At 37.1% G+C, this 22,100-nt stretch overlaps 1 protein-coding gene across 1 annotated transcript in view; it reads right to left on the bottom strand.

The window, feature by feature from the left end:
* Positions 1 to 22,100, bottom strand: part of VDAC1 (voltage dependent anion channel 1) — a 67,043-nt gene that overhangs the window by 2,487 nt on the left and 42,456 nt on the right. The window contains exons 4-7 of the mRNA XM_053717220.1: positions 16,389 to 16,541; positions 16,004 to 16,056; positions 4,665 to 4,892; positions 3,447 to 3,597 (exon numbers count right to left, since the gene is read on the bottom strand). Of these exons, the coding sequence (XP_053573195.1) occupies positions 3,447 to 3,597; positions 4,665 to 4,892; positions 16,004 to 16,056; positions 16,389 to 16,541 (585 nt within the window). The remainder of the gene's footprint in view (positions 1 to 3,446; positions 3,598 to 4,664; positions 4,893 to 16,003; positions 16,057 to 16,388; positions 16,542 to 22,100) is intronic.

Genomic DNA, 22,100 nt, shown 5'->3' with positions numbered 1-22,100 from the left:
GTTTGTGTGTCCATATTTCCTATAATGTGCAAGCATAGTAGGACAGAATATATGCAATAAAAAAAGATTTAATCCAGTAGTTTAAAATGTATTGTACAATTATATATAAAAACAAATAAAAAAAACATAACATGGACTATTATTACCCAATTATTACCCAACAGAAAGATTGTTAATCTGGAAATAGAAAAACCAAATAGGGTGCGACAGTTACCATAACAATATGGACGCAACAATCTAATAGGATAGCTGTTGCTAGGACAACAAAAAGACGCTCTTCAACATTGGCACCACTGCGAGTCATGTGACCAGCAGTGACATAGAAGCCTGGACGGAAATAAATATGGTGAAATGGAGACAGAAGAAAATCCTTGAAAAAGCCTTAAGATAACGGCGAAACACATGTTGGATGATCAAGGACTTCTTTACCGGATTTTTTAACCCTATTCGGACTGTGAGTATTGAACCGCAATATAGAAAGGAGCTTTATTCTTGTTCTGGTTATCATAAGAATTTGCATTGGGTAATAATAGTCCTTGTTATGTTTTTATTTGTTTTTATATGTAATTGTACATTACATTTTAAACTAGTGCAATATATCTTTTTATCGCATATTATCCGTCATTCTTGGATAACACCAATCCAGAGGGGGCTGCGTATGAGCCAATAATCATATGAAACACTGAGCACACAGAGCCGGTTTGGCTTGGACCCATGTTAGTACGGTTTTGATGTCCATTGTTTAGATAGGACTTATAACAATATTACACTATCTTGTGTGCTTTTCTCTTTTCTTCCTTTGATCATCGGGAAGTGACAACAGAAGAATACACACGGAAAATACCAATATTTGGGACTCTTTAGAAATTTCATATATCCTTTTATTATATACATATATCACATTGTTTATCCCGTTGATTGTTTTTGTGATTCACTCAATATTTATATTTTAGAAGGACAGCCTTATGCTTATCCTAGGCATTTTCAATATTAAAGGGATAGTAACGTCAAAATTAAAGGGATAGAAGTGTCAAAATTGAAATGTGCATGGCTGTTTTCAATTTTAAATAGAAGCATTTTTGCAATATTCTTACATTAGCAAAAATGCTTCTAATAAACATTATTACTGTTTTTCAGAAAAATACGCACATATACTGTGATGGCCCTTTCACCAGTATTTAAACACTACGCTTTCTTATTGAGTCTTGTATGACACTAATTAAGTCTTCACAGGTGCAATGGAGCTCTTTTAGGCCCTGATATTTAAAACCTCTCCACTTAGGTGAGATATTCTAAAATGATCCTCCAGCACTGCAAGATCCCTAGTGAGATATTAAAAAGGCAGATTTTGCTTTACTTCTCCAAGAGGTGTTCCCTATTTTTCTGTATGTGAAGGAGAGACAAGCCCAGTGCAATATAGCATTACATGACAGTTTTGCTACATTTACACTTTGTACTTTCTATTTAATATCAATTGACACTTTAGATTATATTTTATTACAATTCAATTTGCACTTTCTATTTTGTATTTAGCAGTGTATTTAGGATTGTGATTTTACAAATTTTGATATAGTGCTGACTTTACAGGGGCAGAACTCACTGAATTTTCTTAGAAAAGGGGAGGAACCTGGAAATCCCAGAGAGATAGGAGATGCCTTCCATAGAAAGCAGTGAAGCTCTTCGGGATACAACATTTCACATGGGAGAGAGAAGATAATTGGAGAGCCTCTGGGGCTGATATAAAAGCTCAGTTTGCATCAATTCCAAATTAAACTGAAATGTTTTCACTACAATTTAACTTGCTTTTGTCTATATTTTAGTATATATTACTTTTATGTTAGTTAAAATAAGTGTAATATGAATTTTGAGCAAACTTCACCTGCTTACAGCTGGAGAGACAAGTCAGTGAGACCAGCTTGTTTACAATGCTTACAAAATGTCACAAGACTTGTGAGGGAGCTTCAGATATACCATGGGAACTCCCCTGTTCAGCCACAGAAACTTAAAAGCATTATCAGAATGTGCAAAATCACTGCTAGATCAAAATTTTAATGTATTCAAATACAAATGAGAAAGTGCAAAACTTAAATGCAATAATACTGAAAGGACCCAATCTGGAATGTATAGTAATATAAAATACAATGCACAAAGTGTAACAAAACTCTCATATCATGCAGTGCTTGGGAGAGAGATCTTGCAGTGCTGGAGAGTTCCTCCCTTTTTCTTTTGAAAGCCTGTGAAGTCTGAACTATAGTTTCTCTCCAAGCTGGAGAATCTATTAAAGGGACAGTCTACAATATAATTGTTATTGTTTTAAAATATAGATAATCCCTTTATTACCCATTCCCCAGTTTTGCATAACCAACACATATATTAATATACTTTTTACCTCTGTGATTACCTTGTAATATGCATCTTCTGACAACCCCCTGATCACATGACTGTGACTATTTAAAATCTATTGACTTTCATTTAGTACTGTGTTGTGCTAACTCTTAAATAACTTCCCGGGCGTGAACACATTGTTATCTATATGGCCCACATGAACTATCAGTGCCTTGTTGTGAAAAGCAAATACAAAAGCATGTGATTAAGAAACTGTTAATAAAGCCTTTGGAACAGGCAGACATTTAGAGGTTTAAATGTTATAAAGTATATTAATCAAACAATGTTGGTTGTGCAAAGCTGGGGAATGGGTAGTAAAGGCATTATCTATCATTTTAAACAATAACAATTTTTGTGTAGACTCTCCCTTTAATATCAGGGCCTGAGAGTATTAATGCTGGTGCATAGGCCCACACAGCATATGTGCGTATGTCACGGAAAAACAGTAATACTTTTTAATAGAAGCTTTTTTTGCTAATGGAAGTATATTGCAATATAATTGTATATTGTTATCTAATATGCTTTGTTATATTGGTATCTGTTGTTGAAAAGCATACCTAGGTAGGCTCAGAAGCAGCAATGCACTACTAAGAGCTAGCTGCTGATTGGTTGCTCCAGATATATGCCTCTTATTTTTTCCTTATCCAATGTGTTTAGCTAGCTACCAGTAGAACATTGTTGCTCCTTCAACAAAGGATACTAAAAAAAATAGGCAAATTAGATAACAGAAGTAAATTGGAAGGTTGTTTAAAATTGTATGCTCTGTCTGAAACATGAGATAAAAATGTGTGTTTCATGTTCCTTTAAGTAATCAATGCATTACAGGGTCCCTTGTCATAACACTGTGAAATTTCTTAGCACTCTTTAAACAGTTGTAAATGACCCCTAAATGACACAGTATAAATGAATGATAATAGAAGAAGTGTGAGTACATCATTAATGTAATCCAGTGGCAAGTGCCAACAAGTCATTAAGCAAACATTATCACTTTATACATGCACTAAATTATATGAATAAAACAAAAGAACAATAGAGAAATATGTACTTAGTTTTTTACTTACAGAGAAAGAAGCATCAGAGTCAATCTGATATTTTGCTGCTATACCAAAACGGGTATTGCTATTTCCTGCTGTCCATGCCAAGTTGATGGAAGTTTCCAACTTATCATTTACTTTCTGATATACTGAGCCTCCAAACTCTGTACCATCATTTCTGTGGAAATGGCAAAAAGGTTAAAATTTGTAACATAAAAAAAATGAATTAAAATGAAACCAGCATTACTATTGCATTAAAAAAATATTTTTATTTTCAATAATCTGCTCAGTGTTCAGTCTTGAGCTGCAGATTCATCTCATGATACTAAATACATAGACAGATAAAATAAATGTTACTATAAATGTAGTTCATTGGTGAAACTCATGCTTAGTCTGCTGTTCAAATACGCTAAATGGCCAAAAGTTGCAAGTTGCCATTGAAAACCTTGAAAAACATACATTTTCTTCAAATAAGCCTCCAGTTTTTTATCCATTGGATCTTTAAAAGAGCAGCTATCCTCTATAGGAATAGTAGTTCTCTTAGCCAGAGTAGAAATTAATAACATGTAGTTGCAATTGGCGATTTACCCAAATTTAAGGAGTAATTTTACATTATACAATATAAAAACTAAATTTGTTATGTGAGTGTTTTAAATTGGTTTAGCATACCATTTATTTATAAAAAAGGTTTTTGCTCTACGTTTATCTTTCAATCCTCTAAAATCTATCTATTGTTTTTAACACAACTCACAGATTATGTAATATTTTGTGAATATAAAATTGGCAGAACTTTCACTACATAAACTTGGCAACATAAATTATTTTATTTTTTCTTTGCAGTAAACATGAACAACCTTTATTAATATGTTTTGATGGTAGCAAAAGTTCCTTGCTACTCCCAAAAAGAGAACAAAAATATAGTTTTAACAAGTTATAAATATCTTTCATTGTTCTTGTTTTTTTAATATTTTATTCTAATAAGATGTGGCAAGTATAGCTCATATTATTCATGTCTAGAATATGTAAATGGTAAATGTATAAAACAGTTAACAATGTAAGATAAAACTCTCAAATATATTGGAACGGACTGATTGAAAATATATTTTACATACTGGTAACTGAATTATTTTATGTCATTCTTTGTGTCAAATTCTTTGGAAAATATAGCGTCTATAGTGATTAAACTGTAGCACATGTATTACAAATAAGCATTTCTTCAGTATATAACCATGTATTTATACTTACACATTTGTGTGCAGCTGGAATTCATCTGTTTTGTAGCCAACTGCAAAGTTACTTTGGGAAACTCTGGATTTTGCAGATTCAAAAGTCATTTGATAGCCAGCTAACCAGCCCTCATAGCCAAACACTACTGCTCCACGTACTGAAGGGCCAGCAATATCAAAATCCATATCACAGCCCAGGTTAAGGTGTTCCCGCTTGTAAGCAGTCTTAATTTTTGCATTCTTCTTTCTAAACAGTTAAAAAAAAAAAAAAAAGTCAACATGAATTTTAAATACAGATGTAGCACAATATATTATTTCATTTTGAGGATGTTGTACAGCAATAAATATTCAAATAATTAAATTTAGCCTAGTGCAATATATTTATTTTATTATCATTAATACAAAAGTAAAAGTGAACAAACTAAAGTACAAACTATAGTTTAAAGAATTAGTTTTAATACTATCAAATAGTATTACTACTATAGTTTTATCAAACTGGAAACGTATACGCCCAGCCACACCCCCTGCTCTCATGTAACCAATTGTGCAACAGCAAGGCTTTTCAATCATCCCAGGGTGATTTAATCTGCCACCCTTGAGCATTGAGGGCGCACCTGCACGGGCCTGCACCACTGTGGCTCTAAAGCTGCATCTGCAGCTTCATTAATGGATCTCTCTATTTGCAAAGCATAAAAAAGCATACTACATAATATACAATAATTCATTCATTTGTATATTTAACTATTATTCAAATTTGTTAGTGTGACAAAACCCAGCACATTTGGAAATATTCAAGTGTTTAACAATAGGTTAACAATAAGCACAATTCATTAAGTTGTCTCTTCAGCTTCTCTAGTATCAGTGGACTCTTCCGTTTCATTAGTTTCAGTTATTTTAAGCAGCCTACTCACTACAGTTCACTAATACCTGCGTTATCTCACAGAATGATGTTTGAAAGGCTGATAAACTAGTGAAGCTGGGGAAGTCAGGCTAAAGGGGCATATCTATCACGCTCCGTATGGAACTTGAAGCCCTGTGTTTCTGGCGAGCCTTCAGACTCGCCAGAAACACCGGTTATGAAGCAGCGGTCTAAAGACTGCTGCTCCATAACCTGTCCGCCTGCTCTGAGGAGGCGGACAGAGATCACCGCAATTCAACCTGATCGAATACGATCGGGTTGAATGACACCTCCCTGCTAGCTGCCGATTGGCCGCAAATCTGCAGGGGGCGGCGTTGCACCAGCAGTTCACAAGAAATGCTGGTCCAATGCTAAATGTAGAGAGCGTATTGCTCTCCGCATTCAGCGAGGTCTGTCGGACATGATCCACAATGTCGGATCATGTCCGACAGGCCTTTCATAAATAGGCCCCTAAATCTTTCTTAATCCTCTTATCCCTCCCTTTCCAATTCGAGTACTGATATAGGTGGTATTACAGTGCAGTGCATAGGAGACCCAGCCTCAAGACATGTGTAGGTAATGGGCAATTAAGAGGTTAAGTTGCTACTGCACATAATGTAGTCAATCTAGGAGTAACATCACTGTATGGATTTCTAAAACTAAAGTGACTAAATAATTGCAACAGGTGCATTATACATTAGCGATTTCAAACCGTCTGCCCATGTTTTTTCCAGACAATGAAGGAGGTCACTGCTGTTTCTGTGTTACAGTCAATTAAAAAAATTAGATCAATGTTGTGCTATGTGTTAAAAGTAACTAAAAGAGATTAAACATTGTTTGTATTAGAGGCAACAGAGACGTTAAAGGGACAGTATACACCTATTTCTCTTGTTAAGTGTATCCAGTCCACGGATCATCCATTACTTATGGAATATATTCTCCTTCCCAACAGGAAGCTGCAAGAGTCCACCCACAGCAAAGCTGCTATATAGCTCCTCCCCTAACTGCCATATTCAGTCATTCTCTTGCAAGCCTCAACATAGATAGGAGGTCGTGAGAGTCTGTGGTGCTTTCTACTTAGTTTATTCTTCAATCAAAAGTTTGTTATTTTTAAATGGCACCGGAGTGTGCTGTTTATCTCAGGCAGTATTTGGAAGAAGAATCTGCCTGCGTTTTTCTATGATCTTAGCAGACGTAACTAAGATCCATTTGCTGTTCTCACACATTCTGAGGAGTGAGGTACTTCAGAGGGGGAATGGCGTGCAGGTTTTCCTGCAGATAAGGTATGTGCAGTAAAATATTTTTCTAGGAATGGAATTGACTAAGAAAATACTGCTGATACCGAAGTAATGTAAGTAAAGCCTTAAATGCAGCGATAGCGACTGGTATCAGGCTTATTAATAGAGATACATACTCTTGTAAAAATGTGTTTTAAAACGTTTGCTGGCATGTTTAATCGTTTTTTAACATATGTTTGGTGATAAAACTTATTGGGGCCTAAGTTTTTTCCACATGGCTGGCTTAAATTTTGCATAGAAACAGTTAACTGAAGCTTCCCACTGTTGGCTGTGGCAGTTTGTTGTGTCTGTTTTTAAAAACGTCTATGTCTTTTTTTTTTTTTTTTTTTTTGATCTGTTTTTTGCATTAAGGGGTTAATCATCCATTTGCAAGTGGGTGCAATGCTCTGTTACCTTATTACATGTACTGTAAAAATTTCGTTTGTTTTACTGCCTTTTTTTCACTGTTTTTCAAATTTTGACAAAATTTGTTTCTCTTAAAGGCACAGTAACGTTTTATATATTTGCTTGTTAACTTGATTTAAAGTGTTTTCCAAGCTTACTAGTCTCATTATTAGTCTGTTCTAACATGTCTGACATAGAGGAAGCTCTGTGTTCATTATGTTTTAAAGCCATGGTGGAACCCCATCTTAGAATGTGTACCAGATGTACTGATTTCATGTTAAACAATAAAGATCATTTTTTGTCTTTAAAAACATTATCACCAGAGGATTCTGTCGTGGGGGTAGTTATGCCGACTAACTCTCCCCACGTGTCAGACCTTTTGACTCCCGCTTTAGGGACTCACGCTCAAATGGCGCCAAGTACATCAAGGGCACCCATAGCGTTTCTTTTACCAGGGGATTCTGTCGAGGGGAAAGTTATGCCGACTAACTCTCCCCACGTGTCAGACCCTTCGACTCCCGCTTCAGGGACTCACGCTCAAATGGCGCCAAGTACATCAAGGGCGCCCATAGCGTTTATTTTACAAGACATGGCAAAGGTGGTGAATAATATTCTGGCAGCAGTATTAGTCAGACTACCTGAAATTAAAGGAAAGCAGTTAGCTCTGGGGGTAGATACAGAGCATACAGACGCTTTAAGAACCATGTATGATACTACCTCACAATATGCTTAGTCTGTGGGTGATTTTTTTTGACTCAGGGAAGATGATTTAACCTGATTCTGATATTTCTACATTTAAAATTTATGCTTGAGAACCTCCACTTGTTGCTCAGGGAGGCTTTGGCTGCTCTGAATGAATGTGTACAATCGCAGGGCCAGAGAAATTGTGTAGACTGGATAAATAATATGCAGTGCCGGTGTGTACTGATGTTTTTCCAATACCTAAAGAGGTTTACAAAAATTTTTTTAATAAGGAATGGGATAGACCAGGTGTGCCGTTCTCTTCCCCTCCTATTTTTTAGAAGAATGTTTTCTAATAGTTACCACCACACGGGACTTCTGGCAGACAGTTCCTAAGGTGGAGAGAAGAGTTTCTACTCTAGCTAAGCGTACCACTACCTCTGACGAGGACAGTTGTGCTTTTTAGATCCAATGGATAAAAAATGTTTATTCAACAGGGTTTTATCCTGCAGCCCCTTGCATACATTGCTTCTGTCACTGCTGCTGCGGCGTTCTGGGTTGAGTCTCTTGATGAGGCTTTACAGTTAAGCGACTCCATTGGATGAATATATTTGACAAGCTTATGCTAGCCAATTCCTTTGTTTTCTGATGCCTTGTTCATTTGACTAGACTAACGGCTAAGAATTCTGTTTTTTACTATACTGGCTTATATCATGGTCAGCTGTCGTGACTTTAATAAATAAGCTACTTAACTTCCCTTCAAGGGGCAGACCCTATTCGGGCCTGGTTTGAAGGAGATTATTGCTTATATCACTGGAGGAAAAGGTCATGCCCTTCCTCAGGATAGGTCTAAATCAAGGGCAAAAAAAAAAAAAAAAAAAAAAAAGTCTAATTTTCGTACCTTTTAAAAACTTCAGGGCAGGTGTGGCATCCTCTTCCTCTAAGGCAAAACAAGAGGGAATTTTTGCTCAGTCCAAGGCGGTCTGGAGACAATCGGACCTGGAACAAAGATAAGCAGGCCAAGGAGCCTGCTGCTGCCTCTAAGGCAGCATGAAGGAACGGACCCCTATCCGGTAACGGATCCTATAGGGGGCAGACTTTCATTCTTTGCCCAGGCGTGGGCAAGAGATGCCCAGGATCCCTAGGCATTGGAATTTATATTCCAGAGATATCTTCTGGATTTCAAAGATTCCCCCCCAAAAAAAGGGGAGATTTCGCCTTTCACAATTATCTGCAAACCAGATAAAGAAGGAGGCATTCTTACATTGTGTACGAGATCCATCCAGTTCCAAGAGAGGAACAGGGACAGAGTTTTTACTCAAATCTGTTTGTGGTTCCCAAGGAGAGGGAACCTTCAGACCTATTTTGGATCTAAAGATCTTAAACAAATTCCTCAGAATTCCGTCATTTAAGATGGAAACTATTCGTACCATCTTAACTATGATCCAGGAGAGTCAATAGAGGACTACAATGGATTTGAAGGATGCTTATCCTCACATTGTGATGCATAAAGATCACCATCGTTTTTCAGGTTTGCCTTTCTAGACAGGCATTACCAGTTTGTAGCTCTTTCCTTTGGGATATCTACAGCCCCAAGAATCTTTATGGAGGTTCTGGGGTCGCTTTGGCGGTCCTTAGACCGCGGGGCATAGAAGTGGCCCCTTATTTAGACGACATCCTGATACAGGCGTCAAACATCCAAATTGCCCAGTCTCATACGGACGTAGTACTGGCATTTCTGAGATCACATGGGTGGAAAGTGAACAAGGAAAGAGTTCTCTATCCCCAATCTCAAGGGTTTCCCTCCTAGGGACTCTGATAGATTCTGTAGAAATGAAAATTTACCTGACGGAGTCCAGGTTGTCAAAGTTTCTAAATTTCTGCCGTGTTTTTTCATCCCATCCGCGCCCTTCGGTGGCTCAGTACATGAATGAAATCGGCTTAATGGTAGCGGCAAGGGACATAGTACCGTTTGCACGTCTACATTTCAGACCGCTGCAACTATGCATGCTCAGTCAGAGGAACGGGGATTACACAGATTTGTCCCCCTGTTAAACCTGGACCAAGAGACCAGAGATTCTCTTCTCTGGTGACTATGTCGGGTCCATCTGTCCAAGGGTATGACCTTCCGCAGGTCAGATGGGACAATTGTTACAATAGATGCCAGCCTTTTAGGTTGGGATGCAGTCTGGAACTCCCTGAAGGCTCAGGGATAGTGGACTTAGGAGGAGACCCTCCTTCTAATAAATATTCTGGAACTGGGAGTGATATTCCATGCTCTTCAGACTTGGCCTCAGTTAGCAACTCTGAGGTACATCATACTCAGTCGGACAATATACACGACTGTGGCTTACATCAGCCATCAAGGGGGAACAGAAGTTCCCTAGCGATGTTAGAAGTCTTACAATAATTAACTGGACAGAGACTCACTCTTGTCTATCAGCTATCCATATCCCAGGTGTTGAGAACTGGGAGGTGGATTTTCTAAGTCGTCAGACTTTTCTTCCGGGGGAGTGGGATTTCCTCCGGAGGTCAAGACCAAGCAGGAGAGGGCTTTGGTGTTTTTGAAAGCGCCTGCGTAGCCACGCAGGACCTGGTATGCAGATCTGGTGGACATGTCATCCTTTCCATCACGGTCTCTACTTCTGAGACAGGTCCCTCTACCTCAGGGTCCTTTCAACCATCTAAATAGAATCAATCTGAGATGGACTGCCTGGAGACTGAACCCTTGATGTTATCAAAGCATGGCTTCTCCGAGTCAGTCATTGATACCTTAATACAGACATGAAAGCCTGTCTCTAGGAAAATTGAACATAGATATGGTGTAAATATCTGATTGTTATGAATCCAAGGGTTACTCATGGAGTAAAGTCTGGATTCCCAGGATATTATCTTTTCTCCAAGATGTTTTTGAGAAAAGGGTTGTCAGCTAATTCCTTAAAAGGGGACAGATTTTTACTCTGTCTATTTTTTTGCACAAGCGTCTGGCAGGTATTCTAGACGTTCAGGCATTTGGTCAGGCTTTGGTTAGATCCAAGCCTGTGTTTAAAACTGTTGCTCCGCCATGGAGCTTAAACCTGATTCTTAAGGTTCTTCAAGAAGTTCCGTTTGAACCTTTTTTGTTCCATAGATATCAATCTTTATCTTGGAAAGTTCCTTTTGGGTAGCTAATTCCTCGACTCGTAGAGTCTCCAAGTTATCTGTGTTACAATGTGATTCTCCTTATCTGGTCCTTCGTACGGATAAGGTAGTCCTGCGTACCAACCTGGGTTTTTTCCTAAGGTGGTATCTAACAAGTACATCACTCAAGAGATAGTTGTTCCATGCTTGTATCCTAATCCTTCCTCAAAGAAGGAACGTCTATTACACAATATTGGACGTGGTTTGTGCTTTAAAGTTTTACTTACAAGCTACTACAGTTTTCATCAAACGTTCACCTTGTTTGTTGTCTATTCTGGACAGAGGAGAGGTCAAAAGACTTCAGCAGCCTCTCTGTCTTTTTGGTTAAAAAGCATAATTCATTTAGCTTATGAGACTGCTGGACAGCAGCCTCCTGAAGGGATTACAGCTCATTCTACTAGAGCTGTGGTTTTCACTTGGGCCTTTTTTAAATGTGGCTTCTGTTGAACAGATTTACAAGACGGAGTCTTGGTCTGCGCTTCATACTTTTCATACTTTTCAAATTTAACAAATTTGATACCTTGCTTCTTCGGAGGCTATTTTTGGGAGAAAGGGTTTTTTACAGGCAGTGGTAACTTCCGTTTAAGTACCTGCCTTGTCCCTCCCATCATCCGTGTACTTTAGCTTTGGTATTGGTATTCCATAAGTAATGGATGATCCGTGGACTGGATACACTTAACAAGAGAAAACATAATTTATGCTTACCTGATAAATTTATTTCTCTTGTAGTGTATCCAGTCCACGGCCCGCCCTGTCACTTTAAGGCAGGTAATTTTTTCATTTGAACTACAGTCACCACTGCACCCTATGGTTTTTCCTTTCTCTGCATGTTTTCGGTCGAATGACTGAATATGGCAGTTAGGGGAGGAGCTATATAGCAGCTTTGCTGTGGGTGGACTCTTGCAGCTTCCTGTTGGGAAGGAGAATATATTCCATAAGTAATGGATGATCCGTGGACTGGATACACTACAAGAGAAATAAATTTATCAGGTAAGCATAAATTATGTTTTTTATTTAACTGTATGTAATAGACACTACTATAAAGAATAATATGCACAGACACTGATCTAAAAATCCAGTATAAAACCTTTCAGAATCTCCCAATTTAACACTGTTAATTAGATAAGCCTAGGACACCCACTGAAAGGGGCTGATATCAGACCCCCCCCCTCATATAAAAAACAACCCATTATACCAACAGAAGCAGCCTGAAGTCCCTAACATCGCCGCCACCTACCTACAATTATAAACCCTTAATCTGTCGCCCCCAATGTCGCTGCTACTATAATAAAGTTATTAACCCCTAAACCTAAGTCTAACCCTAACCCTAACACCCCCCTAAGTTAAATATAATTTAAATTAATCTAAATAAATTTACTATAATTAAATAAATTATTCCTATTTAAAACTAAATAATTACCTATAAAATAAACCCTAATATAGCTACAATATAACTAATAGTTACATTGTAGCTATTTTAGGATTTATATTTATTTTACAGGCAACTTTGTATTTATTTTAACTAGGTACAATAGCTATTAAATAGTTAATAACTATTTAATAGCTACCTAGTTAAAATAATTACTAAATTACCTGTAAAATAAATCCTAACCTAAGTTACAAATACACCTAACACTACACTATCAATAAATTAATTAAATAAATTACCTACAATTAGCTAAACTAAAATACAATTAAATAAACTAAACTATAATACAAAAAACCCCCACTAAATTACAGAAAATAAAACATTTTTACAAGAAGTTTAAACTAATTACACCTAATCTAAGCCCCCTAATAAATAAAAAAGCCCCCCAAAATAATAAAATGCCCTACCCTATTCTAAATTACAAAGTAATCAGCTCTTTTACCAGCCCTTAAAAGGGCTTTTTGCGGGGCATTGCCCCAAAGTAATCAGCTCTTTTACCTGTAAATAATAATACAACCCCCAACATTAAAAACCCACCACCCACATACCCCAACTCTAACCCACCCAAACCCCCCTTAAATAAACCTAACACTAACCCCCTGAAGATCTCACTACCTTGAGTCGTCTTCACCCAGCCCAATTCTTCATCCAAGCGGAGCAAGAAGAGGTCCTCCATCCGGTAGAAGTCTTCATCCAAGCGGGGCAAGAAGAGGTCCTCCATCCGGTAAAAGTCTTCATCCAAGCGGGGTCTTCTATCTTCATCCATCCGGAGCGGAGCGGAGCCATCTTCCATACAGGTGACGCTCCGCTCCGGATGGATGAAGATAGAAGACCCCGCTTGGATGAAGACTTCTACCGGATGGAGGACCTCTTCTTGCCCCGCTTGGATGAAGACTTCTACCAGATGGAGGACCTCTTCTTGCTCCGCTTGGATGAAGAATTTGGCTCGGCTGGGTGAAGACGAAGAGTTAGGGAGATCTTCAGGGGGTTAGTGTTCAGTTTATTTAAGGGGGGTTTGGGTGGGTTAGAGTAGGGGTATGTGGGTGGTGGGTTTTAATGTTGGGGGGGTTGTATTTTTATTTACAGGTAAAAGAGCTGATTACTTTGGGGCAATGCCCTGCAAAATGCCATTTTAAGGGCTAGTAAAAGAGCTGATTACTTTGTAATTTAGAATAGGGTAGGGCATTTTATTATTTTGGGGGGCTTAGATTATTTTATTAGGGGGCTTAGATTAGGTGTAATTAGTTTAAACTTCTTGTAAAAAAAAATATTTTCTGTAATTTATTGGGGGTTTTTTTGTATTATAGATTAGTTTATTTAATTGTATTTTAGTTTAGCTAATTGTAGGTAATTTATTTATTGATAGTGTAGTGTTAGGTGTATTTGTAACTTAGGTTATGATTTATTTTACAGGTAATTTAGTAATTATTTTAACTAGGTAGCTATTAAATAGTTATTAACTATTTAATAGCTATTGTACCTAGTTAAAATAAATACAAAGTTGCCTGTAAAATAAATATAAATCTTAAAATAGCTACAATGTAACTATTAGTTATATTGTAGCTATATTAGGGTTTATTTTATAGGTAAATATTTAGTTTTAAATAGGAATAATTTATTTAATTATAGTAAATTTATTTAGATTAATTTAAATTATATTTAACTTAGAGGGGTGTTAGGGTTAGGGTTAGACTTGGGTTTAGGTGTTAATAACTTTATTATAGTAGCGGCGACGTTGGGGGTGGCAGATTAGGGGTTAATAATTGTAGGTAGGTGGCGGCGATGTTAGAGAGGGCAGATTAGGGGTTAATAAAATTTAATATAGTGTTTGCGAGGCAGGAGTGCGGCGGTTTAGGGGTTAATACATTTATTATAGTGGCGGCGAGGTCCGGTCGGCAGATTAGGGGTTAATAAGTGTAGGTAGGTGGCGGCGACGTTGGGGGGGGCAGATTAGGGGGTAATAAATATAATATAGGTGTCGGCGATGTTAGGGGCAGTAGATTAGGGGTTCATAGCTATAATGTAGGTTGCGGCGGTGTCCGGAGCGGCAGATTAGAGGTTAAAAAATATTTATTATAGGGTTTGCGATGTGGGGGGCCTCGGTTTAGGGGTTCATAGGTAGTTTATGGGTGTTAGTGTACTTTGTAGCACCGTAGTTAAGAGCTTTATGTTCCCGCATTAGCCCATAAAGCTCTTAACTACAGACTTTTTTTGACGGTAGGAGTCTTGTCGGTAGAGGCTCTACCGCTCACTTCTTCCAAGACTCGTAATACCAGCGTTAGGCAAATCCCATAGAAAAGATAGGATACGCAATTGACGTAAGGGGATTTGCAGTAGCCTCGAGACGCGGAAAGAAAGTGAGCGGTAGACCCTTTCCTGACTGACTCTAAATACCAGCGGGCGTTAAAAAGCAGCGTTAGGACCCCTTAACGCTGCTTTTGACGGCTAACGCAAACTCTAAATCTAGGCGTCTGTTAGATGTAAGCTTTTTGCTTGTGTTGGGTAGCATTTGTATTGCAAGTTAAAAGTAAAAACTTTTTGTTTTTCCCCCAATAGAAGTCAACGGAACAAAAAAAGCGGAAAAAACAGCCAACTCGAACGCAAATCCAATCACATATTCTCAAGTGCGCTAACCCCACATGAAAATATGAATATTTTACATTACAATGTTCTTCACATAGTAGAATATCTTCTATTGATTCATAAATACATATTTCTACATATATCTGATGGTATACATAATTATATATAGGTATAGATGTATACAGATATATATAGGAATATCTATTTAGAAATACATTTAACATTCTGCTATGTGCAGAACATTGTAATGTGAAATATTAACAGTAAATACACAGTGTAACACTTTATTAAATATGAATATTGCATAAAGATGTTTTCATCTACTTGACTGCAAAGGGCTCCAATACACTTCTATATATGTTGCTATATGTCTGTAAATACATAAATACACATATAAATACATAAATACACATATAAATACATAAATACACATATAAAAACATAAATACAATATGTACACACACACACACACACATATTTTAACATGTATATGTATGTATTTCTATGTTGAAATCCTTTGCCTGCTTTTTTTTCTAACACCTGAGACCTCATATCTATGATCCCTAATAACTTTTTTGTGCAATATGTGTGTAACTGTACTTTTTAATATATTTTTGATGTGTTTTGTGCAACTTTTTTGTTTCATTAAAAAGTTAACCACAGCTCTGTGGACAGGGTAATAATTCTAGCGTAAATCGCGATTGCACTCACGTGTTCATGTTTACTTTCACCTTGCAATACGAGCGCTAAATCAGACTTTCGCAAACACCCATGATAAACCCCTTTACGCTTGCACGTAACTGTTAGAGCGCCACTCGTAATCTGGCCCTATGTTGGATAAAAACACAACATCCCTTTTATACAAGGGTCCTTTTATACAAGGGTTAAATAAAGTCATGTCTTACCCAGTGTTAGGAGAGAATGAAGAGTCAAAGGTCAACTTCAGTCCGTGTGCAAGCTGAAAAAAAAAAAGATATTGCTGGATTAGTTAACAGACAGGTGCACCCGCGCACACACACAACAAAGATATATGAAGATGACAGGAGACCTGTAACACTGAGCCACAAAAACTAACTTCATTAAAGAGATGCTAGTAGAATGTATATAATGTTATGCATATTTTACTAACAGTTGAGTAGCAAGAACAACTCTTAACCATTTGTCAGCTGGAAAATAAGATAGTTGAGCTTCACTAAGTAATGGATAGATGATGGCTGAATAGACAGATAGATATACAGAGATAGGGATAAAGCTAGACAGACAGGCAGATGATCTTTATGTGATGAGTACCTGATCTTCTACAGTGATTTCAGTCCCTAACGTATTATCTGTGTTCCACTTTTCTGTAAACGTTAGACCATATTCTGACCATTTGTATTTGGTTTCCAGGCTGCCTGATACTTTGCTGGTCTCACTATTTGCTGATCCAGAGCTTGTAAATTCCTGTTGAAGGGAAATAAAGTTAGAGTTAGAGGTATATACATGGATGGATGATAATTTACAGTTGTCCTATTTGTTTTTCACACACATCTCTTTTTTTCAATTTTCTCTTCAACTTTTTCCTCTTTTTCCCACCCATTCTATTTATTGTATTCTCTGTCCCTATCTGTTCTGTACAATGGCACTTTATATTCTTCATGCCTTTCTCCCTATCCATTCCATGTCTGTGTTCCAGTATCTCTTTGCTCTCCCCATGTTTTGTCTACTCTTTCTTTTCAAAATGACTATGTTTTTGGTAGCTATGTCCCATCAATATATCAAGCAGCGCAGTCCATGCTAAGAATAAATACTCTAGTGATTAAGAAGCTAAAATCTATAAATTCAAAATCCCAAAAATTATAATTAAGTCAGAGAGAAGGCAATATTATGTCACACAGGCCTGATAACTGAAAGCAAAGTCTAAAATAGCAACAAATATTTTTAAAGTATAACTTTTACTAATATAGAAATAAGGCAAGAAAAAACTGTAAAACATTCTACAATTGTCATTCACCTAGATTGCGAGTTTTGTGCTATACCGGGTGCGTAAGGAACGCAATAAAAGGAGCGGTCCTGCACTTTCCATAGCGCTGCCATTACGAGTTACTGAAAAACCTCCTTGTGCCGTGCGTTAAGCTCCATACCGCACAAAAGCCAAGGGCTGAGTTTACGTACTCTTGCAAAATTTCCCCCATAAACATCAATGGGGAGAGAGTGTTAGAAAAAACTAACACCTGTGATCATGGAATGACAAATCGCTGTAACGCAACCCCATTGATGTCTATGGGGAAAAGAAAGTTACGCTTAAACCTAACACCCTAACCTAAATCCCTCTAAACACCCCTAGTCCGCCGCTCCCCAACATTGCAGACACTAATAAAAGTTATTGACCCCTAATCCGCCGCTCCCCAACATCGCCGACACTAATAAAAGTTATTAACCCCTAATCCCCGCTCCCCGACATCGCCGACACTAATAAAAGTTATTATTAACCCCTAATCCGCCGCTCCGCAACACCTAAATAAAGTGATTAACCCCTACTCTGCTGCTCCCCGAAATTGCCGGCACTAAATGATCTGATTAACCCCTAAACCGCCGCCCCCCATCGCAACTAATAAATAAACCTATTAACCACTAAAGCGCCGGACCCCCACATCGCAAAACACTAAATTAAACTATTAACCACTATACGTAACACCCCCTAACTTTAAATTAAAAGTTACAAAATAACTATCTTAAAATAAATAAAAACTTACCTGTGAAATTAAAAAACAACTAACATTAAACTATAAATCAAACTAACATTACTATTCAAATCAAATTAAAAAAAAGACTACCAATTAAAATTCCTAAATTATAATTTTAAAAAAACCTAACACTATGAAAAAAATCTAACATTACAAAAAATAAAAAAAAAAACATTAAAATAAGGGGGAAAAAACAAACTCTAAGCTGACTTGAACAGCCAATAGGATTTCAGTAGCTCTTATCCTATTGGCTGTTCAAATCAGCCAATAGGATTTCAGTATCTATCATCCTATTGGATGATTTGAATTTGAAGAATCAAATCAGCCAATAGGAATGCAAGGTACGCCATTTTTAAGCGGGTACCTTGCATTCAACTTTAGTGTACGGCGGTGATCGTATGAAGAGGACGCTCCGCGCAGGATGTCATCGCCGGTCCTGAATAGCTTCGATCTGTGGCACCGGGATGAAGATAAAAGACGCTCCCGCGATGGATGAAGATGTCGCCGCCTGGATGAAGACTTCTCGCCACCTGGATAGAGCAAAACTCGTAATCTAGGCCATTGAACTCACTTGCAGAACCCAAAGAATATTTTAGTTTTTTGTTTCATTTTTTTGTAACATTTATGACATTGTGAAATAAACAGTACAAATGTGGGAATAAGTAATTAGGCCTCAAAATTGTTATATGCAGTTGTTAGTGTTTAAAGGGACATGAAAGTCTATTTTTTTTTCTTTCATGATTCATATAGAGCATACTGTTTTAAACAACTTTCCAATTTACTTATGTTATCAAATTTGCTTCATAGTGATAGAACACTTTGTTGAAGTGGCAATGTCCTACTGGGAGCTAGCTGAACACATCAGGTGAGCCAATAACAACAGGCATATATGTGCAACCACCAATCAGCATCTAGTAGTAGAGCTTTGTTGCTCCTGATCCTACCCAGGTATTTTTTCAACAAAAGGATACCAAGAAAACAAAGCAAATTAGATCATCGAAGAGGAAAGTTCCTTAAAATTGCACGCTCTATCTGAATCATGAACATTCATTTTGACTTTACTGCCCCTTTAAGCGCACAACAAAGGAGTATTTGAACCAAGTTTGAACCCTTGATTAATAATTAATACATATTATGTGTTTTTGGTCATAAAAATTGGTCATAAACAAGCCATGCTTTTAAATCACCTTATTTAATTTCAAAGGACAAAACAATAGTTGTACATTCTATTACTGAATTTGTTTCAGGTATGCTATGTTGTAGTATAAAATATAACAGACATACAAAATAATTGCTTTATATTGTTGTTATTATTTAATACTATTTATTTTTAATGTTTAGGTAATTCTCACTTTTTTTAATCATCACAAACTCTACCCTATATTTAAGAGCTCTGTCTGACAAAAGTTTACTTTTCTTGTGGTTCATCATTGTTCTCTATAGCCACGCTGAGCTACATTAAACATAAACCCTGTTACAGTTACACTCTTATACCTATATAAACAGCACTAATGGGGTAAATGGTACCTCTTGCCTTCTTAAAGAATGTACAAACATTCATCTTTCTACATAAACCCCTCCCTTTATCTCTGTTTGCCACCATTTAAAGTAAAGTAATGGTGGCTGCAGGTGTGCCTAGTCTGAAGATTTTCTTTTGCGACAAAGAGTGAAGATATTGGGCTCCATTTATTAAGTAGCGGATTCTGCTTCAGAGGCCCACTGTAAGAAGCAACTGTCGTAAGACCGCTGCTCCTTAACCTCTCTGCCAGCTAAAAGGTGACAGATTGAATTCGATCTGATAAGATCGGGATAATTGACAGCCCCTGCTTGATTTTTAGATCAATAACTGTGCACATTCTTCTTTATAGTAGTGTCTATTACTTGCAGTTATATGAAAATTGGTGTCCCTTTAAGTCAACGAATAATAGTTCTGGGGTCTGCCAGAGACTTCCTGTTTGAGTATTCTTCTTTTTGAATACTTTTATATTTATCAATTATGTACTGTTTTTTTTCTGAAAATGTTGCTGCTCTTTTGGAAATTATGGCTTCTATTTACCTTTTATGTCCATTCAGTCTCAATCGCCTCATGCAAGTGAGAAAAATGTACGGCCAGGAGAAATGCAGGTTAAAATCTCAGTCTGGATCAACAGATCAACATCAAATTATAACTGAGTTCTTTTGTGGTATTAATATCACATTAGCACAAATGATTTTAGCTTTGGTGTCCAGCTGTAAAAAATGTAAACTCTAAGGAGTATTAAACACAATATATCTGTGCAATGTTTTATAAAAGCTACAGTATACAATAATTATTCCTTCCTTGTTAAAGGTTATTGTTTAAAAAGATAGAAATCCCTTTATTACCCATTCCCTGGTTTTGCTTAACCAACACGCTTATATTAATATTCTTTTAACCTCTGTGATTATATTGTATGTAAGCCTCTGCAGACTGCCCCCTTCTTTCAGTTCTATTGCCAGACTTGGATTTTAGCCAATCAGTGCAGACTCCTAGGTAATTCCATGTGTTTGAGAACAATGTTATCTATATGTCACAAACCCTCTAGTTGTGAAAAAAATGTCAAAATACATTCAGATAAGCGGCGGCCTTCAAGGCCTAAGAAATTAGCATATGAACCTCCTAGGTTTAGCTTTCAACAAAAGATACCAATAGAAGTTGTTTAAAATGTCATGCCCTATCTGAATCATGAAAATGTATTTTTGACTAGACTATCCCTTTAAGCTCAAGAAATGCTGTGCATATTACCCTATTGCAACCCTGTGTGTGCATGTGCCTATGCAGCCAACCTCCCCCCTTTTTCCTGCGGATGAGCAGTATACGCAAACAGATCCCGTACCTACCGGCCAATAGAGAACAAGCAAAGCATGCTCTGCAGTACAGCTGTATTAGCAAAGGCAACTCAGCATGGGGAGCAAAAGGATAATATGCACAGTGATTTGCGATGTTTCCAGGGCAGTAATAATGACTAAATACAGCAATGGTTCAAAAACACTGCAGAAAAATATAAGTCCAGATAACAAGTGGAGCACTAATGATAGCCAGGAAACGAAAATATCCCTGAACCACACTAAAATTAGTGCACAAAATGATATTGCAAGTCCATGGTAAAACTAAATTACAAGAGGTTTAGCGCAGCCTACATCCCTTTAGCGTGCTCTATACTTTGAAGGGATATCGCTACCATGTTTAATATTGCTGATATTACAAGTTATGGGTCGCGCTCAAGCAAAAGCCAAAATAGCGCTAGCAGTATTAGAGTGACCTTAAACCTGAAGTAAAGTGTTAGGGCTAGAATAAAGGTTTCCCAAAACATGTAAAACAAATGAAAATAAGGTATTACACACATATATACATGTAGGGTTGCCAGGTGTCCAGTTTCAGTAAATTTATTGTTCAGTAATCTCTATGTAATCTGTATGCTGCCTGCGGCTATTTGTTACAAATTTACCAGAAAATTGTGAAATTAGTTTTACCAACAAAAAAAATAAACTTGTAAGTAGGGTTGAGCTTGTCAGTGCTTTATCCACTATATTTTCCTTTACAGTATATGACTTACACATGCAGCAGAGTGCACTGTGCACTGTAGTGTGCTGTGCATAATTTTCCTCCTTGCAAACCCTGCCGCATGTGTAACTCATAGGTGACTGTCCAGGAAAACATAGCTAATGTGCAAAGAACCTACCTGTATTGTAACCACCATGCAGCTAATTTCAGTTATTTTTGTAATTTAATGTTTTTTGAGATTTGAAAGATTGTTTTTGATGATTTCTGCGAGAGGGAAAGGAAACTTGTGGTGTAACTTGGTGTATATTTTGCCTGTACAGGTCTTTTGTCTTTAAATTAACATCTAATATTGATCAAGGTGCTTTAGTGAACACATAGAAATGTGTACTTGAGTTTTGAACACGTAAATGTATTTTTCAATGAAAAATGTATGTTTAAAAAATATTTTAATACAATCGCAATAAAAAGGTCACAATCTCAAAAAAAAGTGATATTTTTTTTCTATATCGCACAGCCCTAATGCGTATACATATCTATATATGTGTATACATGGATATTTTTGTGTTTATATTTGTAAATATGTATGTTTACACATACATACATAAACACATATATACAATAGATATGTGCATTTGGAAACGTCGTTAATATCCGACTACAGAAGATGGCTGACACTCATGGCATTTGGAGCTGGATTTCTCCTTGTGAAAGTGCAACACACTAAGTCCTGGATTTGCGCAGATCTTAGTGTGT

Source organism: Bombina bombina, chromosome 6 (genome assembly GCF_027579735.1).
Source record: "Bombina bombina isolate aBomBom1 chromosome 6, aBomBom1.pri, whole genome shotgun sequence".
NCBI classification, from domain to species: Eukaryota; Metazoa; Chordata; class Amphibia; order Anura; family Bombinatoridae; genus Bombina; species Bombina bombina.
Note: the sequence above shows the minus strand (reverse complement) of the source record. Positions and strands in the feature narration are given on the sequence as shown.